This window comes from Cricetulus griseus (assembly GCF_003668045.3).
Source record: "Cricetulus griseus strain 17A/GY chromosome 1 unlocalized genomic scaffold, alternate assembly CriGri-PICRH-1.0 chr1_1, whole genome shotgun sequence".
Taxonomy (NCBI): Eukaryota; Metazoa; Chordata; class Mammalia; order Rodentia; family Cricetidae; genus Cricetulus; species Cricetulus griseus.
Genome location: NW_023276807.1, coordinates 116,810,048 through 116,837,718, shown reverse-complemented (window position 1 = coordinate 116,837,718; position 27,671 = coordinate 116,810,048). Strand labels below are relative to the sequence as shown.

Sequence of the window (27,671 nt, the reverse complement as noted above, 5' to 3'; positions counted from 1 at the left end):
GTGAGTTCCAGGACAGCCAGGACTACACAGAGAAGCCCTGTCTCAAAAAATCAAAAAGTTCAATATTTATTAGTACTAATATCCTAGTATCAAAATATTCATTTCACAGCAGAAATTGATCCCATCACATGATAAAAGTAAGATAATCAACAGGCCATCAGTAGCACAGCTACATTGTCCCAAAAGTCAGAGATCTCATCACCAACTGACAAACTCACAGCAGTTATACAACAAATAAGAGTTCATGTTTATTGGATTCTAACCATGTCATGGTGAGGGGTTTGAACAGAAATCATGGGAACACACTTGTCATTCATTACACATCAATGCAACAACAGATACTTGGAAGCCTCTACATCCTTAATCCTCAATAGAGCAACACTTACAAAAGTCTTAAGCCTAAACAACAAACAGTTGCCATTATTAGTGTCCAGCTATTCATGAGAGGAACAATTACACAGTCAGGAAGAAGACAGAATGGTCCTTATTGAACAAAAGGCAGCAATTTCTATAAAATCCAAACAGATCCTCTCTCTGTGTGTGTCTCTCTCTCTTTCTGGTGTGTGTGTGTGTGTGTGTGTGTGTGTACCCATGTCTCCAATTTGAGTAAAATTGTGTCCTTTTATGTGTGTCTTTCCCTATCACAGGCATGATGAGATAATCTGGTTGCCAATCAGACATTGAATGCTTCTCCAAAAGAGGATATTTCTACAGTTAATCCTTCAGATATCATGGCCATGATTATAGATTTAAAATGATTTTAGAAACATGATCCAAAGCCTAGAGGGTTTAACAATTGGTAGAATGAGAGAAGCATAAGCGTGGTTCTAAAGAACTTTATATTACACAAGAATTAGAACACAATTATTTAGAACTCATTTCTGTATCTTGTTGCTCAGAATAACAGGAGACATATGAGAAATTATACAAACATTTAGTGGGACTGGAGAATGGGCTCAGGAGATAGGAGGACTTGTTGTTGTTGCAGAGGACCCAGATTAGGTCCTCACCCACATGGTGACTCATAATTATCTGTAATTCCAGGACAGTGTATTCAGCTCCATCTTCTAACCTTCACAGGCAGCAAGCATGCAAATGGTACACAAACATAAATATATGCAAAACACCTATACACATAAAATAAAAAAATAAATCTTAAAATAAAAAGACACTCAATAACACTTGTTGAGGGCTTGGGGCTTAGCTCAATTGGTAAGATGTGTACTTAGCATGCAAGAAAAGCTATATTCTATCCCCAGCATTATATAAATGGTGTGAATGGATGGATTTGGAATCATTCATTTTGAATGAAGTAACCCAGATCAGAAAGACAAATAATGTTTGTTTTCTCTCATTTGTGAATATTATGTTTGACGCTGCTGATATGTGCATCTCATTTGGAATAACCACAGAGGTCAAGAAATCAGTAAGGTTCCATGGGCTGATATCAGAAGACAGAAGACAATATTGCAGAAGACATCACATAATTGAGTAATAGAACATGAACAAACCAAGCTTATATTGGCCTGGAAACTTCAACCCTATTGGCTAGCTTTCATAGTACGAGAAGATGCTATGTATGCTCTCAGAAAAGAAATTACCAATATTATCTAGCTGTGAACCCTATGAGTTTCAATAATTAAGATATGTCCACTCATGCAATAGTTGTAGAAATGTAATCACACTCTTTCTAATTGGATTTAAGACCTGCTCCACAAAATATAATCCATACCTGTATTTTAACAAGATGAGATAAGAGCCTGTGGTAGATAGATCATAGGTACCAGGGGAAAACCTATTACTATTACTCTGCTAATGGAACCTTAAACCACTTCACATTGACTTCTTGTTATGCACATAGATTACTGCATCTCTCAAACTATGTGTCTTTTTGTAGTAGACAGCAGTTAACAGAGACTCACAACTTATCAAGGTGCAGAGAATAAGCAATTGTGAAGTATTCACCACCACCACTAAATGTGATACCTATATTGCACTCTTACCATTGTGGAAGAGTGGATGGGAAGACTATAAGAGCCAGAGGCAGTAGATGACTACAAGGACATGGTGTTTTTCAGACGCAAAGGGCTGAGGTACACATGGACTCACAGCAGTTGTAGCATTATACTCAAGATCTGTGTAAGCACAAGCAAGACAAAATCCCAGCATAGATAGAGAAGGAGAACACAGAATCCCACACCACTAGGTGAAGAGCTATTGTCAATTGATATCTTCCATGGAAATGAGAGTTAATTTTCTTTAAGGGTATAGGTACTAACAGGTATAACACAATTCAGTGGAAGGTCACACACTTAAGAGTGTATTAGCAGCACTAATAGGTCTCAATAGGTTTTAAAAAATAAAAAAAAGAATAACAATCTTGGGCTCTGTAAAGAAAAGAACATTGTCGTTTATTACTATATGTAGTCCAAGAGACTACATTTTTATTAATATGTAATTTCTATAGACAAAAATTAATGTAATAAATATTAAATGAATTTGAAATTTTTTACCTGGTAAGACATCCTGCTCTCAAAATCAATGAAGCATTTCATTTGGTGAAAAATGACTTCACTGGACAAAAACATATGAGTAAAACAAACATTTAAGAGATAATCCATTTCTATGCAATAGGTAGGGTTTTAGTTGGGGGGTGGTAGGGGAGGAAGGGAGTGAGAAGAGAACTGAGATTGTCATGTAATTCAATCTTGTTTGTAATTCAAATAAAAAAATGAAATGAAAAAAAATAAAAAAGAGATAATCAATTTCTACCAATCCATTCATATTATAAAATATGTTTATCAAATATACATCAAGACAGCAGGTACTTGACAAGTTTACTAAATATAAACAGCCCTTTATATTTGACCCTTGTCTTCTGTCAGCATCACTTTAACTATGAGGACAATTTGCAATTCTGACAGTTCAAAAATTTTCCACCTGATGGAAGACAGCCAAACGTTTTCTTTCCCTTTGTGGCCACAAACAGTTGGCTCATGGTTAAATAGCTAATAAATCACAATTTACATTTCTGAGAAGGTCCAACCACAAAGCGCTCATTTGCACTTATAATTTGGTCCACTGTTGCCAACAGGAGTTATTTAATCAAAACTTTTGAGTGATTGAGTATTCATATGCTACTTTATTTCTTTTTCTAAGTTGCAGATGTTGATTTTAACTTTTATATATTAACCACAGGTCTCCATAAGAAAAAATGAATTTGAGATATGTGTATGGAGACCTATATTCACATATGCAAAAGATGAAAGACGAAAATAGCAAGGGAGAGAGAGAGAATGGAAGAGGGAGGAGAGTGGGATAGAGAGAAAGACAGAGGAGAAGGAGGAGGAGGAAGGAGGAGGAGGGAGGAGGAGGAGGAGGAGGAGGAGAAAAGAGAAGGCAGACTGCAAGTGCAAATTCTGAAGTGGGAAGCCAGCAGGCTATGCAATCAGGAAATATTTGCAGCACAATAAAGGCATCCTTATTAGGCAAAGATACACCCACGTTGCAGCTGAAGTCTGGGCAGTCTACCAGGGAATCCCCTACTGCATAAAACTGTCAGACTTTGCTCTTTTTAAGACTTTAGTGAGATTGAGCAAATCTCACCAGCATTGCAGAGGATGGATTTCTTTTAGAAAAGTTCACCAATTTAATTGCAAATTTCATTTATAAACACTTTTTGTCCTTGACACTTCTTTTTTAAATTTATTTAATGTAGAAACAATCTTAATTTACCTATCAATCCCAGTTCCCAATCCCTCCCATCCTCCCCTGCCCCCCTCTCAACTCCATCATCCCACCACCCACCCACTCCCCAAGGACGGTGAGGCCTTCCATGGGGGAATCATCAAATTTCTGTTATATCATTTGAAGGAGGGTCTAGGCCCTCCTCCATGTATCTGGGCTGAAAGAGTATCCCTCCATAGGGAATGGGATCCCAAAGTCCATTTGTGCACTAGGGATAAATACTGGTTCCATTGTCAGAGGTCCCATAGCCTGCCAAGGCCTCCTAACTGATACATACATTCGGAGGCCTTGGTGTGATCCAATGCTGGTTTCCCAGCTTTACCACGGGGGTCCGTGTACTCTCACTTGTTCAGGTGAACTGTTTCTGTGGGCTTCTCCAACATGATCTTAACCCTTTTGCTCATCCCTCTTCCCTTTCTACAACTGGATTCCAGGAGTATGGCTCATTGCTTAGGGTGGGTGCCTTCTTCTGCTTCCATCAGCTATTGGATGAAGGCTCTAGGATGGCAATTAAAGTAGTCATCAATCTCATTATAGGAGAAGGGCTTCTAAGATAGCCCCTCCTCTACTGCCTAAATTCTTAGTTGGGGGTCTTCTTTGTGGATCTCTGAACATTTCCCTAGTGCCATATTTCTTTTTAAACCTATAATGGATCCCTCTATTAAGGTATCTCTTTTCTTGATCTCCTCTATTTCTCCCCCTACTCAGTACATTGGTAAACACTTTTACAGAGACATCCAGAATAAGACTTGATCTTATTTGCGTCCCATGTCACAGAATTAAAAAAAACAAAAACAAAAACAAAAAACTAAAAACAGCACTTGAAATTAGCCATGGGTTTTGATTTTGGTTTGTTTGTTTGTTTGTTTGTTTATTTGCTTTTGGGGACAAGGTTTCCTGTATTGCTTTGGAGGTTGTCCTGGAACTCACTCTGTAGACCAGACTGGCCTCAGACTCACAGAGATCTGCCTGCCTCTGCCTCCCGAGTGCTGGATTAAAAGCATGAGCCACTAACACCCGGCCTTTTTCCATAGAACTTCTTTCATTTAAAAATAATTAAATGTCCCAAGTCAACTTCTGTCTTCCCCATTGCCTCACTGGATAGCCAAGGACTTTCTGGTTTGCCTCTTCACAGGAATGGGGATATTCTGGATACCTGTCGTTGATTGGTTAATATGTTGACAGGTTCTGTAAACACACACTCACATCAAAGCTATCAGTCTAAATTGTTTGCACAGCAAAGGCACTACCTCTCACAGGAACAAATGAGAAAACAGAAAATCCCCCTAAGGAAGCTCATTACAAGTGAAGAACTAACTAACTGGCTTAATGGAATAAACAAAGCCCACAATAGCAAAACAAGATTATTAGTGAAGTGGTGATGAAGGCTTAAAAGGATTATTGGTTGTTTTCAGTAATAAATCCTTTTTAATTTGTTTAACTTCATATGCATGTACTGTATTTATATCAGCTCCCCCCTTTGTTCCCTCCAACACCTCCTGTTAGTGATATTTATTATTGCAGTATATTAAATATATGTGTATATTTATATATGTACATATACATACATCCCATTGAATCCCGTTTAGTGTTGCTTATATATATATGATTTTAGGGCTCACCAAATTGGGTTACTGGTTGAAAGTTCTTCCCTGAGAAAGACTGACTCTCCCTCTTTCAGTAGTCATTAGATCCTTGAAGCTTTTCATCTAGATGTGGGTCTCAATTAGAGTTCCCCCATTCCCCTTGCATGTCAATTGGGTGATGGTTGAAAATGCTACGAAGGGAGCTGACCACTGAGCTGGTTATCCAGGGTGCTATACAGCTGACCTGAACAAGGGGGAGCACATGGACCCCAGACTGATGGCTGGGAGACCAGCATGGGACTGATCCAGATCCCTGAAAGTGGATGTCAATGAGGAGGTCTCGGCAATCTATGGCCCTCTGGCAGTAGATCAGTATTTATCCCTGGCATATGAAAGGACGTTGGGAACCCATTCCATGTGGAGGGATGCTCTCTTAGCCTGGAAACATCGGGGAGGGCCTAGGCCCTGCTCAGAATGATGTGACAGACTTAGGGGATTCCCCCTGGAGGGCCTTACACTCCCTGGGGAGCAGAGGGAGGATGGGGTGGGAGGTTAGTGAGGGGTAGGGGAGGAAGGGAGGGAGAGGGGGTAAGGATTGGCATGTGAAACAGGCTTGTTTCTAACTTGAACTGATAAAAAAAATAAAAAAGCAGATTGAAAGAGCCATGGAGAGCAAGCCACTAAGCAGAACTCCTCCATTGCTTCTGTTTCAGTTCCTGCCTCCACGTTCCTCCCTCGAGTATCCTGCCCTGTTGCCCTTCAGTGATTGACTGTAAGGTGTATTTTAAACCCATTCCTCCAAGTTGATTTTGGTCATGGATCATAGCAATAGAACGCAAACGAGAGCAGTGCTCAATATGAAAAGATATTTAAACCTTCAGTTTCAAGTTTTTTATTCCTTGAATATTTGGGAAAATAAAACTATTCCCTCCCTACTGCAGTGTGTGTGTGTGTGTGTGTGTGTGTGTGTGTGTGTGTGTGTGTGTGTGTGTGATGGTTAACCTTTGAGCATTTTTGCATAGCAGTCAGTTCTAATCAAAATGCATAAAATCACTTTTATGAAGACTTCGCTAATATCACTTCTTGCTGCTTTCCCTAGGAATGCCCCAGTGGTGTTGTTAATGAAGAAACCTTCAAGGAGATTTACTCCCAGTTCTTCCCACAGGGAGGTATGTACAAATGTGGACTTGTTAACATATTCACAAAGCTGGAGTTATGCATGCAATCTTGAGTTTGGTTTAATCTTTCATAGTGTGTCTCTACATTTTTAATCTTCATGTAAAAGAATTAATCCACGGTATAGAAGCTCATGAAATTTTGAGTGTATTGTAAAAATAAGCTACATTCGAATTATTGAATCTCTAAAGGGCTATTTCTCAATTTATTCTGAGTAATCCCATGTGCCCAGAATGATGAGTCTCACATGCACACTGCCTTTTGACCTTTATTAGGGGTTCTCAAAATGGCTTAAGGCTCTATCAAGCGCATCATGATATTCATTTGATTTTTCTCAGCTCTCAAAATTAGGGCAAATGCAATTACCTTCAATTTACAGTTGTGAAATCTGGGGCTTAGCGAAGTTAAATGATTCGATTAGGGTCACATATCAAGTCAGTGGTAGATCTGGGTTATAACCTAGATTTGTGTGTGTGTGTGTGTGTGTGTGTGTGTGTGTGTGTGTGTGTGTGTGTGTCTAGCTAGTGTACTTTCTGCTTTTTTTCCCTTCCAGTAGCTTCTTACTATAACTTCCCACCTGAGAAAATTAAAAAAAAATTGTAGCTATGATTTTAGTTGTAATAAAACTCAGCATAGTTTTATTACAGCATAATGGTGCTGCCTGCATGTTAGAGATGAGTGAAGAGATGCATGTGCTACTGTGTCTTCTCTAACTTGCCATTGAGACCAGTGTGTGCCCAACTACATGTGAGGAGAAACCAGAGCAAAAGGATGTGGCCCCTCTCCAAATATATGATCAGTCAGTCTCCTTAGCAGGAGGACAATATAAATAAAAGTCAATATATAGTAAGACCTTTAAGATGTGGAGTTAAAAATAGAACTATGTGAACTAGCTACAGACATAATTAGATGTTGTACTGAATTATGAGCAATTAAAAGGAGTCTTATGCCTGGAATACCTTTTCCTTCACCATTCAGGCCCCTTCCCTCTGATTTTTCTTTCCTATAAATAAGGAAATTACTGTACAGAGAGACAAATCTACTTCTAGAGTACATACTTCAGTCATCCATGGCCTCATCATGCTCTCAGGAATTTTTCCCTGCTTAGGATGATGTCTTTTAGTTTTAGAGGGCAGCAGAGATCCTTAAGTCTAGGTAAATGGAGTATAAGCAAAGATACAGCATACAAACAAAGGTGACAATGTGTGGGAAAGTGACAGGGTTTTAGTAATTTACTGAGTTGTATGGTAGAAAAAAAGAGAAATCATTAGTGATAATATCCAGAAGTCTGTCATGGTTACCCAGTAATTTGCCACGAGATTTGGGTTATAATGATATCACCATTGTACAAATTACATTTAAGTAGCCTATGAACATTTAGTATCAAGAAATCAGAAAAAAAAGAAGATCAGAAGTACAGTCAGAGAAGGTAAGGATCCAAATACATCCTCAGGACACAGCAGCATGGAGAAGGACATGCAAGTCTTTGTTGAGCTTTATTTGAGCAACTTTCATAAAGGGTGTTAGGCATAGACAAGAGCCCAACTTCAAAGGCTAAGGGGGTAAATGGGTAGTATACAGACAATAACAACCAGAAGTGAAAGTACTTGAAGACAACTAGTCAGGGAGCAGTAAGAGTTATAGAGAAATCCGAAAGATGGCACCAGGAAGATATGGAAGATGAATTTGGTTTTTTTTTTTTTTTCAATATAACAAAAGCTGGAAAGTTACATACAAAAAAAAAATCTTGTAAAGAGAGAACTTCAGTAGCTTCGTCCAGAGAGCTTATAACATATATCCAGGAAATAGTGATAGAATAGAGCCTAGCAAGAACATACATTAGAGTCTAGAAATATTTCACAGGACTAAGGTGATATACGCAGGCCTTCATTTTGCCTTGAAATCTATTCAACACAGGAGGCTACTACTGCCTCTTCCTGTGCATGTGCCTTGGCTATTATTTTCTAAGAACTATAAGTCATAGCATCCCAGGAAGTTACCTGGTCCTTGGGCAGGTGGAACTTACAGGGTAATTTTTGAGCATTACAATACAACTTTATAGAACTCATTCTGAAACATATCCAACTCTTAAATATTAGTTATTTTGCATAAAAATTAGATTGTCTTTGGTTTATTTTGTAATCCATTTGGTGTGAGCCTGTCAGTGATTTTAAGACAACTCTTGTATTTATTAGAAGAACAGAAAGTTTTAGTAAAGTGATCTTTTAAAAAAATTAAAATTCTAGTGGTCAGTGGTAGTCCACTCCTTTGATCCCAGAATTCAAGTGGCAGAGGCAATTGGATCTCTGTGAGTTCACGGCCAGCCTGGTCTACAAGAGCTAGTTCCAGGACAGGTTCCAAAACTACACAGAGAAATCCTGTCTCAAAACAAAACAAAAAAACTTTAAAAAAAGAATTAAAATTCAAATAAAACAAAGGAAGGCATTATTAGATGGAAATAGATGTATTGTTCAAATAACTGTTCTGCCCTGGTTTGTGACTTCAATACAGAGGACAAGCATGCCTTACTGGGCACAGGCAGCTATTTTCTTTAACCTCCTGTTCCAGTTTATTGTGACCAAAACTCTCTGACCAAATACAACATGGGAGAAAAGAGGTTATTTCACCTTACATTTCCAGTTTATATTTTATCACTGAGGAAAGTCAGAACAGGAACTCAAGGCAGAAGCTTAAAGCAGAAATCAAAACAAACAAACAAAACTTATTAACTTGTTCAGATATCTTTTTTTAATGCAGTCCAGGCTTATCTGCCTAAGGATGGCACTCCCTACAGGCCTATTCAGCACATAAGGTTCCCTCTTTCCAGGTGTCTGTGGGCTGTGGTAAATTGATAGCTGAAGCTAACTATGATATATCATCTGCCATTGTTGTAATATTGAAATAATCCTATTTTCTATATTAATGAAAAATTTAATTGGGAACCTGGGGATGTAGATTAAATAGAGGGTTTAATTAACATTTATAAGGCCCTGAATTTGATCACCAACACTAAATGGAAGAGAGAGAAGAGGGAGAGAAGTTTTAGTACCATCTGACCATCTGATTATTTCATAAAAGTCTAAATTACTTTAATATTTTTAAGGAAATGCCATGTATTCTGTCTTTGTGTCTACCAACATAGAACAAGGTGTAAATAGCAAAACACAAACACAGATGGAAATCTTTGGTATTACTTTTTAATCAAAGTTATTACAAAGTACAGATTAGGTAGCACTCCACATTAAAATTCAAACTTTATTCAAAAAATATTTTTGCATTAGAGAATATCTACTAAACAGAGAAATCTACATTGCAAAGAATTCTTCTCACAATTCCAAAGGGATCTGAAGCAGAACAATCACTTTCTGTCTCTTAAAAATTCTTTGATTATTCATGTTAATTGAATGCATAAATCTAAAGGTACATCACTGAAGGGAATGAGATATTTCTAAGAATGACAACTTACCATTTAAAAATTAGAATGATGCATTAAAATTACATCTCAAAGTGATGACTGCAAAGGAAAAATGTTCCCAGGAAGAACATAATATCCGATAGCAGGCAGATTCATATTGTGGCTGTCTACATCTCCCATGAAGTCATAATTTATTCAGTTTGATAGTCTGAAGGCAACAGGTTTCTGTCATTGTAAGCAATAACAAGGAAGTGTCTATAAATCACATCTTACCATGTCCTGCACAAATACTTTGTCGTGTACACAGAAGCCCCTGTCCAATGTGAAGTGTGTCAGCTTCCTGGCTCTTTCTAAGGCTTAATGAGAGTTTACTAAACATGGCTTGTTTGGTGTTCAGGATGGATGTCAACACAGCCATATTGAAGAGAGCATCTTTCAGGGGGATAAAGTATGCCTAATATAAAGCAATAATATTGGAGAAAGGCTTGCTAGTGCTGTTGCCTGTGTGTTCAGGTGTTTCTCTATATGCAGTAGAAGCATTAAGTGTGTAATTCTTAGCACATTAACCATTACAATGCCTTTTAGGAAATGGTTTCTAGACTATCTTTGCTTGTGTTATGGAAACTGCACATACTTTGACTATGCTGGATCCTCAGTTAGCATCTGTTAAAGAAATGTGAATAATCTCAAGTCTGAAAGACCTGTCTTCAAATATCCACTGTGCAGCCTTCTTATATAAAGCACTTGAGGCACATACTGGCTTCTCTGAATATAAAGATTAAATTAAATGATAAAGAATGTACAAATTACTAGATGATAAATGTATTTCTCATTCCAGGCTACTATATAACAATTTTCAGTGCAGTTATTAGGGAGAATTGAGAATTGTGTTATTGTTGCTGATATTTTTGAGAGGATAGAGTGTTGAATCCAAGATCTTTCATGGGGTAAACACGTTTTCTATCACTGAGTTCCAGCCCTAGTCTTAGAGGACTCAGGGAGAGAGACTACTATTTACACATATAGATCTAGCTTAGCAGAATGGCAATGCCATGGATTATGTATTCAAATGCAATAGACTACTGCCTTGCCTTGTGTTTAAATCCAGATGGGGTGAAGTTTAGGTGAGAAGAAAGAATCCCACCAAACTGATTTTACTACTCAAACCTGGGATGTTATCATGGCTCAAAAGAATTGATCAAACAATTAGTTGAGACCCAAGAATTAGAACAATAATGATAACTAATACTCACTTAGCATCTAACAGGTTCTTGTGACTATTGTAAACTGTCTCTATATGCAATATATCATTCAAACTTCATGATGGTTCTACAAATTACATACTAGTGTTGCTCTTTCTTTATGGATGAGGAGACTGAGTCACAGAAATGTTGACTGCCTCAAGGCCACAACAGCATTAACCTAAAAGAGGTGAGATTCAAATTCAAGCACTCTGATTTTATTATCTTATTAACCAAATCCCCCTTCATGATAAACTTAGGCTGGAAAATTGGTAACTTTCCAAGAGCACTGCCAAGGTGAACTGAGGAGCAAAAACTCCTCTAAACAACATCAGTGGAAACCATGAGAGTGTCATTACCACACATCAAGCTTTGAAGTTAATGAAACACCATTTGAGAAGAATAATTATTACACATTTATATTATCTTGCTTCATAATTAAAAATAGCAAGCATTGTCTGTTATGAGCCATTATTCATGGTGCCTTTTGATTGCCAAGGTAAAGATATTTACCTTAATTGTCTACACAGATGACAAGAGACTCACTTAATTAAGTTCATTATAAACTATGTAAAATTTGGGTTTTTCTCCCTTGGAAATAAATTTAACAAACCATCTATAAACTCATACCTCCTTGGAGCTGTAAGGAGTTTAAGAAGTAAGTTAAAAGTATTATTGAGTACTATCCAACTTTCGAAACCTGAATATGCTGCCAAGACTTTGTTACTCTACAATAAAATTTCCCAACAAATGCACTAAGTGAATTGCAACCAAATCCCTGGTCCCATTCCCAAAATACTTCCTTCTTAGAAGTTACCAATACTCTAGATATTGCCTGTTTTACATAATATGAACTCAATTTGGGTGCCTCGTTAACTGATTTAAAATAAAGTTAATGGGACTTGGAAGATGGTTTAGTTAATTGCCCAAGTATGTAGAACTGATCTTTGATTCCCTATACTCACATAAATGCCAGTTGTGGTGAAGTGCATTGACAGATGCCTCCCAGAGGCTCATGGCCAACTAGCCTATCTGAAATGGTGAGTTACATATTCAGTGAGAAACTAACTGAACTAACTGTCTCAAAAACTAAAGCAGAAAGTAATAGATAAAGATACCCAACATTGACACCTTTTGTCCAATCATGCATTCATATGCAAATACACAAGCATATCCAAGCATGAAACACCCACCCCCCAACACACACAGAGAGAGAAAGAGAGAGAGAGAGAGAGAGAGAGAGAGAGAGAGAGAGAGAGAGAACAATCCACTTGGCTGAAGTCAGTGATGCATTATATTGTATTTAGCAATGAGGGATGAGTGGAGCTGCTACCATCATTTTTGAGAAACTGAGTGTGCAGTCAGTCAGCTTTGAGATGGGTCAGCTTCATGTTAGTGACCAATGACATTGATGAAACACTGAGGTAAAGCATTCCTTAGACAGTAAATAATCTGCAGAGTGCAGAGAGAAATTTGGATGTCCTCTGGCAGAAAGTAGAACCTTTGAGAGGAGAGGAGCAGTGACACATGCTTTGATTTGGAAAAGTAATTCCCTATGCCTACTACTCTGACTTAGTTCCTTGACAGCCTTTTAAAACCAATTCATAATGTCAAAAAGGAAGAGAAGTTATAGTAAATCCCAGTAAAAATAAAAACCAAAAGTCACAAAATAAAAATTAATGAGCTTTTAAGCAGAAGATAAAGGACTAGCAGCAAAAGGCAGAAAGGTTACGCTTTTGTAGGGTGTAGAATAAAGGCTAAAACCCATGAGATGCAGCATTTAACATAATCATGTAAATTTGATCAAGAATTGAGCACAAAAGCACTTAAAAACTAAAGCTAGGCATTCAGAAAAGAAAACAAGGAGAAATACTTTTTAAATGAAAACTTAAGAAAGCTCAGAGATTAGTGAACAAAAGAAAATGAAAAGAGAGGGCAGGAGGAGACATGAGAAACAAACATGGGGAAGAGTTAGATTTCATAGACCTTCAGTGACTTTAGCCTGCATCCAGATGAAGTGGGGATACGGAATCATTCACATTTGTCCTTATTACATACCGCATTGAATTCCACCCAGGACTGAAACAGGATAGTGGTACTGTACTGCATACAATGACAAGTAAATAGGAATCTCAGGGTCCACAAAATCCTCTACATCTTAACCACCAGAAGCTTCCTAAGTCACCACTGTCCCAAAGCCAAATTCAATGGTCATGGGACAACCTCAAAATCATGTCTCATACCTCTTAGTGACTATGTGACATTGGGCAAGTTTCTCTACTTTTTTAAGTCCAAAAATACTTCCTTGAACTCTAAAGCAATGGCAATACTAATAATGGTAGAGGTATACATGATGTCAACTCACCTGTGTTTCATCATTTGTCTTCTTACTTCTTTACAAATGGAGATAAAATTTTGCCAAGCACCCTGTCCAGATATGTCTCCCTAATCTTGGCATCCACCTATGGGACCAGTAGTCATATCAGGGTTGGGATCAACATATATGATCTCATATGTTGAGATTAATCCTAGTCAGAGGCTCTCAAAAGATGTTTGTCACCAGTGGCCTCATAATGTTGCTCATTCCTGTGAATCTTAACTTAGTTCACTGAAGAAAGAAGGTGGGTAGCAGAGATCAAATGCACCAGTTAAAGAAAAAAGATTTATCGTAACAGGGTGGGCTATAGAAACACTAACTAAATGTTATCACTTTTTTGATGTTTCAGATTCCACAACATATGCACATTTTCTGTTCAATGCATTTGATACAGATCACAATGGAGCTGTGAGTTTTGAGGTAAGCCTTAAATTCCTGTTGTACCATTTGACCTAAGATACTCTGAAAGGGATTTTGATCTTTGTAGCACAAAAATTAGGGGTTTGATATTTGCTCATTTTTAAAAGGTCCAAGAACATCGCCTTCCTCTTTGTTATGTTGCAATGTAGCTGTTATTACAACCTACACTTAGTGTACTTTCAAATATGTGAAAACTGTTCAAGCATGGCTTTTCTCAACAGCATGAGGACAGTCCCAGAAGGCAAATGATTTATACGACATTTACTGGTACTTTCCATGGGCCAGTACTTAGAAATATAGATGTAATATATTTAATCTGTGCTGCATAGCCTAGTAAATGTAGAGTAATGCAAGATATGTAATATAAAAATGCTGTCTTCATCATCCCCAGAAGTTTGCAATGAAATTAAAATTTTCAAGTGACCTACAGCTAAAGCATGTAATGCTCTTTGTTAAATATGGAATATAATACCCTTAATAAAATTGTATTCTCTCACACAGAGAGAAAGGGGAGAGATGATATAGATAGATGATAGATAGATAGATAGATAGATAGATAGATAGATAGATAGATGGGTGGATATCACTATGAGTAGAGAGAATGTTGTCTTTTGTGGGTAGCAGGTTACAGGTAACTAAATGTGAATACTAGGAGAATAAATGGAATATGCACTTGGGATAGCTATCTATAACTTTTACTATTGATAAGAAAACTGGGATGAGACTGTTTTGTCCACAGCTTTGCTTACATTCTGAGTGACTCTATTTGGTCTCTGGGAAAATGAAGTATATGTTATCTTCATATGTAATTTCAATGTCCAGGAGATGATAGATAGACAAACAAGCAGGCAGACAGATACTAAAGAGTGTGCATTATGGCACTTAAGAGATATAATATATAAAGGATGTATTTTCTATTCTGAGGGGGTGGAGGAAGATGAATCTGACACACATGAAAAGAAATTCTAATCAGAATCCTAACTAATAAGTGATTCGGTAGAGTGAGAGTAGCTAGGAAAATGAAGCAGAGACAGAAGGAACTGCAACAACAAAGCCTGTCTAATGGTTTTCATGTCTTACATATTGATAAACTGGCAGAAGCTGATCAAGGAAATACAAGCTTGCTATGGGTAGTATAAGGCAGAGCCTGGGTGGAGAATATCACCCTGTGAATAAAGAGGAAAATACCTATAGATCTTCTGGAAAACAGAATGCAAGTGTATGAGCCAGAGGAGAGGAGTGGGAAAGGAAACAAAGGCTGCATCTCAAACAGGCTGCCAACTAAGGAGTTTGAGGATTGTGTTGTAGGAGATAAGGACCGCTAAAGAAGTTTCAACAGGGCTATTCAGTGTTCAGGACAGTATCCTATTTTCCTGAAACTGAGAGTGTAATTAGAAGCTATTCATTCTGAGAGTCCAGACAGGACTTCATGAAAACATGAACTATAATAAAAGCCTTTGAGCTGAAGGCATAGATGAATTTAAAATTATTAAACATAAGCATGATAGAATTGTAACCATTTGACATGTTTAGGAAGGAAAAGAGTTTGGGCTGGGACACCACTCTGAATACAAGGCTACATAGAGGCAGGCTGAAGGAAGAAGGGAGGATCTTTGTAAATTAGTAATCAATGGTCCTAGGGTAGAATTTCTAGATGTAACAAAATATCTTGTCATGTGTAGTCTGTCCTCATGAAGACCTCATCCCATGGGTTTGAAAATTCTGGACCAGGGATCTCAAACGTCATCTAACAAAACTTATACAAGAAAAATCCCAAGAAGGGATAGGCAGAAGGTGCTAGGGATTGAGGAAGTGTGAGCCAAGAAGTCAAGACAAGTTGAGCAGTTACTGGACCAAAGCAGAAAATGCAAGGATGCTTTAGCTCTCCTGAAGTACTGCTTCTAGTAACAGTTTAAAACTTCCTGAGGAGAATATCTTATCAGTACTTATTCTATAATGCTAATACCAGCATAGCCTTTATATACCTATTGTGTGAAAATCAATAGTCTAGTTCACATAATAAAAAACATAGTTAATGGCAGAGGCAAAAACTACTAGTGATTTCATTACTTAAAACAATTTGTGTATCAGAAACATGGCATTTTGCTACCAGTGTCTCAGAACTTTGTGTTCAATTTTGCATGAACATTAACCTATTGTCAATGTTATTGGATAATATACAGCAATGCTCTTACTATGTTTATGTAAAGCACCAATAATTATGATTAGGGATTATTTTGATTTGGGAGATTAGTTGTGAAAATTATATGAGATATGGATACTGATATAATGCCTTTATTTTTAATATAAACTATTAAGTTCTTAAATGTCAATAAATACTGATTGAAAATCAAATTTTAAACTAGGCTACTGTGGTTATATTTCTAACTTAACTAACTACCTTAAAGGTATCTAATAGATACAAATGGCTTGGGAGCGAACATATTTTTAATAACAAAAACCAACAGCATCCTGGGAAAAACAGCATAGACCATTCTGAATTTGAGATAAAGGAAAATGGAAACTTTATAGCATTTGCTTAAAGGTGAACCACAGAATGAACAAGTCAGAGGGGACCTGGTTTTATTATGACTGGATCCACCCTCCTTCTTGTTACCAAGTGGCTGTGGGACCCTCTTGGCCTTAATATTCATATCACTATAACACCAGCAGTGATGGAAATTCACAAGTCTACATACAAAGGGAAAGTTATAATGGGAGTGGTGAGTTTGGCTCAGAGCCTGGCACCAAGTAAATGTTCAATATTTATTAGATTTTATCTATAGAATTTATTACTTAAGGAGTTTTTTAATAAAAGCAATTAATTCTGGCATTTATAATCACATTACAATAGATTACACAGCAATCTAGAATCTTTAAACATATTCAGGCAAAGGCATAGATGCCTACTCTATGATATTGTGACAGATTTTTATCTCATTATAATAAGAATTCACTGTATTAAGTGATTAAATGTTAGTAACAATAGCTACTCAAAGATATAATAACCTCATGCTTATTTAGCTTTCATTATTTTAGGCATTATATTGAGTTAATTATATAATATTAACTTCTGTAACACTTCTAGGTACTATGGTTATCTCCTTTTAGAAATGGGAAAAGGGAGTCAAAAAGTTAGGTATCCTGCCGTACTTACATAGTTAGAATATATAACACTCAAGATTCAAATTCACACTGCCTGTCCTCAAACAGTGGTTGGCACACATATAGCTCTCCAATCTCATATACATGTCACACCTAAAATCCCCACAGTGGCTGAATTTTGTCATTAAAGAGATTTCATATTTTAGAATTAAAACAACATAAATGACTAGATAGCAAATAGATAGTATATATACATACAGCACATGCATACTATTAATATCTTCAACAAAGTCTACAGTAAACTATGATCAAATGTGTTATATCTGTTAAACAAAATATGATAAGAGCCACAACAGCTGGTGGCCATTGCTGTTCCCAGTCTCTCCTGCACTGAGGTGGAGTTTAACTCAGGTTTTATGGACAGAGAGTAGTGGGAATTCTTTTCCATCTAATGTCCTCTGTGGAGACAGAAGATCAAGTGTGTCAGAAGACCATTCAGCACAATAGAAGGGAACTTAATTCTTGATGATCCCAAATCCCCTTCACTGTATTTTATAGTATATAAGTAATAAATTATCTCTTATTTTGTAGTCCCTGATGAAGCTTTTAGTGTCCTTTGATTAAGGTAATAGATGATGATGGTAGCTAGATGCTAGATAAATAGAAGATACATAAGACAGATGATGAATACACCCTGGAGGAGCAGATACCAGGAAATAATCAAATTGAGGGCTGAAATCATTAAAGTGGAAACCAGGAGAACAATACAAAGGATCAATGAAACAAAGAGTTGGTTCTTTGAGAAAATCAACAAGTTAAACAAACCTTTATCCAAACCACAGAGAGTGAAAATGCAAATCAATAAAGTCAGGAATGAAAAGGGGGACATAACAACAGACACAGAGGAAATCCAGAGAATCATCAGGTCATACTTCGAAAACCTGTATTCCTCAAAATTTGAAAATCTAAAGGAAATGGACAATTTTCTGGATAGATTTCACCTACCAAAATTAAATCAAGAACAGATAAGCGATGTAATTAGACCTATAACTCCTAATGAAATAGAAGCAGTCATCAAAAGTCTTCCCACCCAAAATTACCCAGGGCCAGATGGCTTTAGTGCAGAATTCTACCAGAAATTCAAGGAACAGCTAATACCCATTCTCCTCAAAGTATTCCACACAATAGAAGCAGAAGGGTCATTGCCAAACTCTTTTTACAAGGCCTCAATAACCTTGATACCCAAGCCATACAAAGGCACAACTAAGAAAGAGAACTACATTACCAATATCCCTCATGAACACTGATGCAAAAATACTCAATAAAATATTGGCCAATCAAATCCATGAACTCATCAGAGAAATCATCTACCATGATCAAGTAGGCTTCATCCCAGGGATGCAAGGATGGTTCAACATATGAAAATCCATCAATGAAATCCACCATATAAACACACTGAGGGGAAATAAAAAACACATGATCATCTCACTAGATGCTGAAAAAGCCTTTGACAAAATCCAACACCTCTTCATGATAAAATTCTTGGAGAGATCAGGGATAACAGGAACATACCTTAACATAATAAAAGCAATATATAGCAAGCCAACAGCCAACATCAAATTAAATGGAGAGAAACTCAAGCATATTCCTCTAAAATAGGGGAAAAGACAAGGCTGTCCACTATCTCCATACCTCTTCAATATTGTCCTGGAAGTTCTAGCTAGAGCAATAAAACAACAAAAGGAGATCATGGGGATACAAATCAGAAAGGAAGAAGTCAAACTTTCATTATTTGCAGATGATATGATAGTCTACATGAATGACCTGAAAAACTCTACCAGGGAACTCCTACAGCTGATAAACACCTTCAGCAAAGTGTCAGGATACAAGATTAACTAAAAAAAAAAATCTGTAGCCCTTACTATACACAGGCGATCCATTTGTGGAGAAAGAAATCAGAGAAACATCACCCTTTACAGTTGCCATAAACAAGATAAAACACCTTGGAGTAACGCTAATCAAAAAAGTGAAAGACCTGTACCAAAAGAACTTTGAGTCTCTAAAGAAAGAAATTAAAGAAGATACTAGAAAATAGCAGGATCTCCCATGTTCTTGGATAGGTAGAATCAACATAGTAAAAATGGTAATCTTGCCAAAAGCAATCTAAAGATTCAATGCAATCCCCATCAAAATCTCAACACAATTCTTCACAGACCTTGAAAGAACAATTCTCAACTTCATATGGAAAAACAAAAGATGCAGGATAGCCAAAATAACCCTGTACAATAAAGGAACTACTGGAGGCATCACCATGCCTGACTTCAAGCTCTTTACAGTGCTATAGTACTGAAAACAGCTTGGTATTAGCAAAAAAATAGACAGGTAGACCAATGGAATAGAGTTGGAAACCCTGATATTAATCAACACACCTACGAACACCTGATTTTTGACAAAGAAGCTAAATCTTTATGATGGAATAAAGAAAGCATCTTCAACAAATGGTGCTGGCATAACTGGATTCTGGAATGTGGAAGACTGCAGATAGGTCCATGTCTATCACCATGTACCAAACTTAATTCCAAATGGATCAAAGACCTCAACATAAATCCAGCCACACTGAAACTATTAGAAGACAAAGTGGGAAATACTCTTGAATTAATTGGTACAGGAGACTGCTTCCTGAACATTTACACAATGGAGTACTACACAGCAGAAAAAAACAATGGAATTTTGAAATTTGCAGGAAAATGGATGGAACTAGAAGAAACCACTCTGAGTGAGGTAACCCAATCACAAAAAGATAAACATGGTATGTACTCTCTCATATGTGGATTTAATACATAGAGTAAAAGATTACAAGCCTACAATCCACACTGCCAGAGAAGCTAGTAAATAAGGAGGACCCTAAGAGAGACATACATAGTCCCCTGGTGAAGGGGAAAGGGACATGATATCCTGAGAAAATTGGGAGCACGGGAGGAGGGGGGAGCGAGCTAGGATAATGAGAAGGGGAGAAGTGGAGAGTTGAGAAGGATATGAGGGAGCAGAAACGTTGAGTCGGGGGAAGAATAGAAAAAAACAAGAAAGGAGATGCCATAATAGATGGAGACATTTTAGGTTCACAGAGAAATGGGGCACTAGGGAAATACCTGGAGATCTACAAAGATGACACCAGCTTGCAATCTAAGTAACAGAGGAGAGGCTACCTTAAATGCCCTCCCCTGATAATGAGATTGATGACTGACTTACATGCCATCCTATAGCCTTTATCCAGCAGCTGGTGGAAGTAGAAGCAGACACCCACAACTAATCACTGAACTGTACTGGAATCCAGTTGCAGAGAAGGACAAATGAAGAGCAAAGGGGTCCATACCAGGATGGTGAAACCCACAGAAACAGCTGACCTGAACAATGGGGAACTCTTGGTCCCCAAACAGATAGTAGAATACCAACATGGGACCCATCCAGACACCGTGAACGTGGGTTTCAGTGAGGAGACCTCAGAAATCTATAGGACCTCCTGTAGTATTTCAGTACTTATCCCTAGCATAGGTATGGACTTTGGGAGCCCATTCCACATAGAGGGATTCTCCCTGAGCCACAACACACGGAGGTGGGCCTAGGCCCCATTCCCAAAGGATATGATAGACTCTGAGGACACCCTATGGAAGGCCTCACCCTCTCTGGGGAGCAGAAAGGATATGTGATATGTAGGGTTTTAGATGGGGGCGTGGTAGGGGAGGAGGGGAGTGAGAGGGAACTGGGATTGACATGTAAAACAATCTTGATTCTAATTCAAATAAGAAACACAGGAAAAAAAGATAGATGATGTTTGATATATAGATAATAGATAAATGGGTAGATGATATAGATAAGCATTAGAATTGCCAGATGAAGTAGATAGATGATAGATAGATAGATAGATAGATAGATAGATAGATAGATAGATAGATAGATAGATATTCATGTTACTTTAGTTCAAGCTTTTACAGCAGGATATACTAAAATAAATTTTAGCACTAACTTTCAGCATCTCTCCCACCTTCCCAATATGTATTTTAAGTTCCTCATTTTTAAATAAATCAAATAGAAAATGAAAGATGTTGACTCTTTATTATGTGTTACAGAAAAGTAACTAAGATATATGAAAGGATGACTTAATGATTTAATCAGTCTTTTAGATAAGAGAGTGGGACTGAGGGATAAATCCTCTAAAACCTGAGGTCTTAGCAGCCAGCAATCGTTCCTTAAAGTACCAAATATTTTTTATTTTGAAAATCAGCAAGCCCATTTCAGTCCATTATACCAAATTCCCAATTCTACCATTATTACCTCCAGGTAATTCACATTGCTGAGAATTTCCCAGGTAGCTCATGCTATTGAAGCTGAGTTTAAATGTTTTTTCTGTCAGAATAATTCTGAAATAAGTACATTGCTACTACAAGTAACTGATGAGTTCAAGCTGAAAGGAAATGCTGTTTGTAGACAACCCAGTGCTCATGGAAAATGACACAAGCGGCACCCCCTGGAGCTAGACAGTGGAAGCATTACCCCAAACTAATAGCTCTGTTATTCAGTGTTGACAAAAAATATTTTCATTCAAATATCAGTTAAATTTATGGGAAAACTTTCTAGATGTGCCGCTTTGTTAAATGGCATAACTATTTTCTTTGAAATGTCAGGAGGGAGTTATTTAAGGCAATGTTTTTCATTGCTAAAGAATTCCATTTTTATCAACTTTATGCATCTTTGGCTTTCATGTACACACACACACACACACACACACACACACACACACACACACACACACACACACTTTCTTCTGTGTACAGAATTCTATTATTGTTGTTTCTGATCCCTCCAGGGGCTTTTGCTCTCACTGAAGGCATCCCTAGATACTGTTCAACTTCACTCATTCATTTAACGAATATCTATCAAGTGCACTATGTGCCAAACACTCTTCAGCATGCTCGAGGTAGAGGTGAACAAAATAGGAAACAATTCTTGGTGCAAGTTGCATCCCCCAAGTTTGTGACAAATTTCTATATACCCCATCTGTTTTCAGTGTGAGGGTTCTTCCCCTGGGCCCCATTCAAACATTCTGTAGATTTCCCAGGACTGAAGTCCTGTTGCATGTAGTCTAGCTTTTCTTATCACCTCATCACTTTACCTTTCTCCTTTATTAACATCAGATTTCCAGCACCTCCTGGCACAGATGCACTCCCCTCCACTTCCTGTCACCTCCAAGTGCATGTCCTATGACTCCCTTATGGCAAAGGCCTTCATATTCACTGGAGTATAACAGAACAAGAGAAATATACACACAAATATCTGCAACTGTTCCCATGGTCTGGTGACAAATCTCTTCTGTTTAGCTCATTTTATATCAACTGTTTAATATTAGCTATGTTTTACACTTACACACAAATGCAGATAGCACAGAAATCCCATGTGACATAAAGTTTCCTCTGTTACATCCTAAGTTAGTAGAGTAAATATTGCAGTTAATGAACTAATACGTTAATAATCCAGCTAATGAATGGACACATTATTATTAACTAAATTCCATGCTATATTCAGATTTCCTTGGGTTTTACCCAGATGTCCTTTTTCTGACCTAGTACCCCATTTAGGATTACATCTCATTTAGCCTGGGCCACATTTCATTTAGACATAATGTCGCCTTAGACTCTTGTTAACACTGAGTTTCTTCGGCTTGCCTTATTTGTAAACATCTTGACAGTTTTGAGGAAGTACTGCTCAGGTATTTGGTAAATGTCCTTCACTTCGGAGTTGTATGATGGTTCTCTAATGATTAAATTGGGGTTATTGGTTTGGGAAAGCAAGAGTGCAGAGGGAGAGGGCTATTTCATCACATAGAATGAGTTCAGACTGTCAGAATGATTTATGATTGTTGATACTGACCTTGTCTGACTGCCTAAAATGGTATTTGTCAAGTTTCGTAGAGTTGTGTCTCTCCATTTGCAAAACACTGCTCTTTAGAAAGAAGTCATTGTGCAGAAGCCACATGTAAGGGCAGCAAAGGAGGTAACTTAGTTATTTGGAACTCTACATGGACAATCTGTCCTTCCATCTCCAGTCAGTAATAAATAAATGCAACACTTATTTATAGCACTATGGGCTCAAGGGTATTTATTATTTTATATCTTGCATTAAAAGCTGGTGTGACCCTACTTATAATATTGCTCATACTGTTATATTTTAAACCAAGAAGAAATGTTTCACTTGGCTCTGCTGTCCCTTTGACTTACCTCCATTTAAAGGGGTTGATACTAAAATGTGCATCTAAAGAGCACAGGAAATTATGTCACTCAAAACATTCTCAGTGCTAGTGAGGTCAAGGGTCCTGGTTACAATCTGTTCAGTCTCCACTATTTGAAATCAATATCAGTGGCTCTCAGCCTGGACATATAACTAACTACCTTCCAATCGAATTTATATCAGCATGTATATACACAATTTGATTCTGCTGACTTTTTAAAAGTCTGTTTTCTAATTTATATATTCTTTCATGTAAAGAATTATGAATTTCTGCTGGGTGATGGTGGCACACATCTTTAATTATAACACTTGAGAGGTAGATCTGTGAGTTCAAGGCCAGCATGCTCTACAAAGCCAGATTCAAGACAACAAGGACTACACAGAGAAAGCATGTCACATGCAAAAAAATAAAAATAAAAATAAAATGAAATTATGAATTCTTGACACCTCTAAATGTTCTGCAACGTCACTCATAAGAAACTGAAATGGAGTGGAGCCTCTCCTCCACATCACTCCACACATTTCTCCTACAGAGCCAGCAGCAATTGTGAGGCACATGTTTGTAGCTTGATATGCTACTACATGACCACAGGCCTCGGCTTCCTTCCAAGCTAAAGGGAAGCCTGGGATTTAAATCGGAAGTCTGTTTCAGCTTCCAACACTGCTGCTCCAAGCTCTGTGCTGTGATTCTGTCACATCCCTGAGCACCCATCTACAAAGTAAATACAACAGTACAGTATGTATTCCTCAGGCGACATGAGCAGCTGGCATTATCCAACACAGGGTACTGTTCAACCAGACAGCCCCATACATTAACAATCACTAGTCATTACTACATTCAATTTCTGTGTCTTAGGGCCATTTGGCCACTAGTTCTTCTTCCTTATGGATCTAAGACAGGATTGTGAGAAACAGAGGAAAAGGTTTGCTGCAGAATCATTTCTAAAGCGAAAACATTTTAATTATTTTACATATCCAACAGCGGAAGTAATGAAGTGAGTAGTTTTCTATCCATATCACTATGCAATGTGCAAACTTCAAATTGAAGCTTTGGAGGTACTGAAATTAGAGTTCAGTGAGCATAACATTTTAAAAAAATAGGGAGAGAAAAATGGAAGGAGAGTATCATCACAGTTACTTCAAGTTTGGGTCCATAGATGCATAAAATTACATTCCCATTAGTGTGTGTTTTTATCTCCCCGTGTTGTGGTGGATTGCCATTTAAAACATGAGTCCTAGAGCTGGAGAGATGACTCAGCAGTTGAAAGCACTGGTTGCTCCTCCAGAGGACTGAATTCAATTCTCAACACTCACATGGGGCTAACAATTGTCTGTAATTCCAGTTCAGGGAGATGCAGTTCACCATTCTGGCCTCCAAAAAAGGCACTAAATGCAAGTGTTGCCCAGACATACATGCTGGAAAAACACTATATACATAGAGTAAAAAAGAAATCTTTTTTTTAAAAAAAGTTTAAAATGTGATTCTTACTGTGGTTCAAAATGTTCAGAAGACAAGTGACTACATTATTACCTCAAATCAGAAAATTACTCCTTTTTGGTAAATTTGATACATTTTTTATGAGTCAATGACAGTTACTTCAATGATGTCATGAAGGATTTTCAGTGATGTGACAAAATACTTGTGATATTAAATTAAACATACCAAATAATATGTGATGTGGTTAGTAAATATTAAAATGCAACAAGGAGATATTGTGCACTATTTTATAGATAATATTTAAATATGAATATGACATAAAATCTATACAATATCTATAATATATCTAAGATCATATGTATGGCTTTTATTATCAATATATGCTCAGATATATGTGAGAAGATAAAGAATGGAAATATTTAATATTTAGACTTACATGTGTTTAGAGTATTTTTCAGTAGTTTTATGATTCTGTATTATATTTGTAATTATATTTATTGTACACATATTTATAATATTGTTTACTTCTTTTTGGTTTTTTGAGACAGGGTTTCTCTGTGGCTTTGGAGACTGTCCTGGAACTAGCTCTTGTAGACCAGGCTGATCTCAAACTCACAGAGATCCTTCTGCCTCTGCCTCCCTGAATGCTGGGATTAAAGACATGTGCCCCCAACATCCAGCTGATATTGTTTAACATTTATCAGATACTTAAAGGTCACCAGCAAGGTTAAATCAAAGAACTTCTTATTTACTTTGGTGTAGCTATAATCATTTTTCAAGGCACTAATTATTAAACAGATATTACTCCACCTGGAAGGACCACATAGGCAGGTGCCACCTGGAAGACCCAAGAAAGCTGACCAGCTGTGCAGCCATCCAATCTGAGACCCAGCACTTTGAGTTGGTCCAACCCAACATCAACTCCATCCATAAACTGCTTGAGTACAAGGATGAGCTAATCCTGCAGAACCAGATGTCATTACTGAATACCGCCCTCCAACCCCTCAGCATGAAGCCACTGTGGCTATAGCCCACCCTGTTTGCCCTGCTGGGAGACTGAGAGCATGAGCAATGGTGCTGCCTGCAGGCTGCAAGCACAAAGGCTGAGATGTGTGGCAGCCTGGAGCTCTCATGGAACCTGCCTCCTGATTCCCTGCCTAGCTGCAAGATCATTGTGACCCTGGGCAACAGCGGGATATCCGAGATGAACCTCAGTAATGGTTCAGTATTTATAGTAATTCAGAAACCAGAAACCTTGAATCAGACCAATGACTGGCTGCAATGAATATTTGCACATAAAGCTGTTTTTTTTTGGGTGGGGGGAAGGAAAACTATATAAATATACTGCATGACACAAATCAATGTCATTTCATCAATGTTTTCAATGTCATTATATCAAACATGTATGTAATGGAGAGATGGAAACGATGGAGGAACAGAGAAGTGTATGCTGCCTGGAGAGAAGTGAAACTAGAGATGGCGGTGACAGGTGTGAGAGAAGGTCAATGGTGGATCATGTTACACATTAGGGGAGGCAGGGTGGTGTGCACACGCTGCAGCTTGTGTAGACTCAGTCCCTGAGCATGCTGCCCCACATGATCACCTGACTCTGAGAAATGTCAAGATGTCCGAGGTGAAGAATGGTTCATTTCTTTGGATTGGACCTCCTCAAAAGACCTCCATGGTTCATGCTACCCCATAGGTCATGTTGGTATCTGTGGTCTGGGCTGCTGCCAAGGTACATGTTGGAGTTCATGAGCTTATGTTGATTTTCATGGCCCATGCTGTCATTGAGGTCATGTTGGGGTCCTTGGTCCTACTGGGGATCCTGCTGGGGGTTGTGTTGATATCCGTGGCCAGTGTTACCACTGAAGGCCACGTGAATATCCATGATCTGTGTTGCAGTTGAGGACCATGACTGTGTCTATTGTCCATGCAGCAGCTGAGGGTTGATATCCATGGTCTAAGGTGCCACTGGAGACCTTGTTGTGGTCAGTGGCCAGAGGTCGTGTGGATGTCTGTGGTCTGTGCTCCTGCAGAAACCTATGTTGATGTCCGTCATCTATATTGCCATCAAAGGTAATGTGGATGTCCATGGTCTGTGCTGTTGCCTGAAGCCATGTTGATGTTCATGGGCAGGACTGCAGCTAGGGACAATATTGGTATCAGTGGCCCATGCCCTGGAGGCCGTGTTGATGTCTGTGGCCTGCGCTGTCACAGAGGGCCATGTTGATGTCTGAGATCTATACTGCGACCCAACAGCATGCTGAAGACCATGACACATGCTGACTCTAGAGGCCATGTGGATGTCTGTGGTCTGTGCTGTGGCCAGAAACCATGTGGAAGTCCATGATCCATGCTCTCACTGACTGTGAAGGGCAAGGAAGCTACTCTTGCAGTGGTATTGATGACTGCTGACTCACAGTTGAGAGAGAGATAGAAGGCTTCTGTGACAACCTCTATCCCCTACCACCCATCCCCAAAAAGCAACAGCCTAGACAGGAAGCCGTCAAAGAGAATTCTTAACAATTGTGATAAGGAGGGGAAGGAGAGGGAGCTGGGATTCACATGTGAAGCAAGCTTGTTTCTAATTTAAATAAATAAAAGAAACACAATTGTGATAAGGATGCTGAAGTGTAGCTCTCCACAATTGATGACTTTCAGTGTGGCTGCATGTAAGAAAGACTCAGTTTTCTTTAAAGGGCTGGCCACTTGGGGAATGGCAATGCTCCTGTGAGTATATGGGCAACACAAATCAGACTTCTTTTCTTCTTTTATGTGGGAGAAGAAACTCGGGGAAGAAGACCTGGAAGGACAGGGAAGTGAGTGCGACAGAGGTGCATTATGTGAAATTCCCAAATAACATTATGGTGGGAAAAAAAAA

General features: G+C 38.1%; 1 protein-coding gene across 3 annotated transcripts in view; it reads left to right on the top strand.

Moving 5' to 3' along the window:
• LOC100755926 (Kv channel-interacting protein 4) overlaps nucleotides 1–27,671 on the top strand; it is a 496,502-nt gene that overhangs the window by 459,492 nt on the left and 9,339 nt on the right. For all 3 annotated transcript variants that reach the window (XM_035452865.1, XM_027386975.2, XM_035452866.1), the window contains exons 3-4: nucleotides 6,433–6,502; nucleotides 13,892–13,962. In XM_035452865.1, the coding sequence (XP_035308756.1) occupies nucleotides 6,433–6,502; nucleotides 13,892–13,962 (141 nt within the window). The remainder of the gene's footprint in view (nucleotides 1–6,432; nucleotides 6,503–13,891; nucleotides 13,963–27,671) is intronic.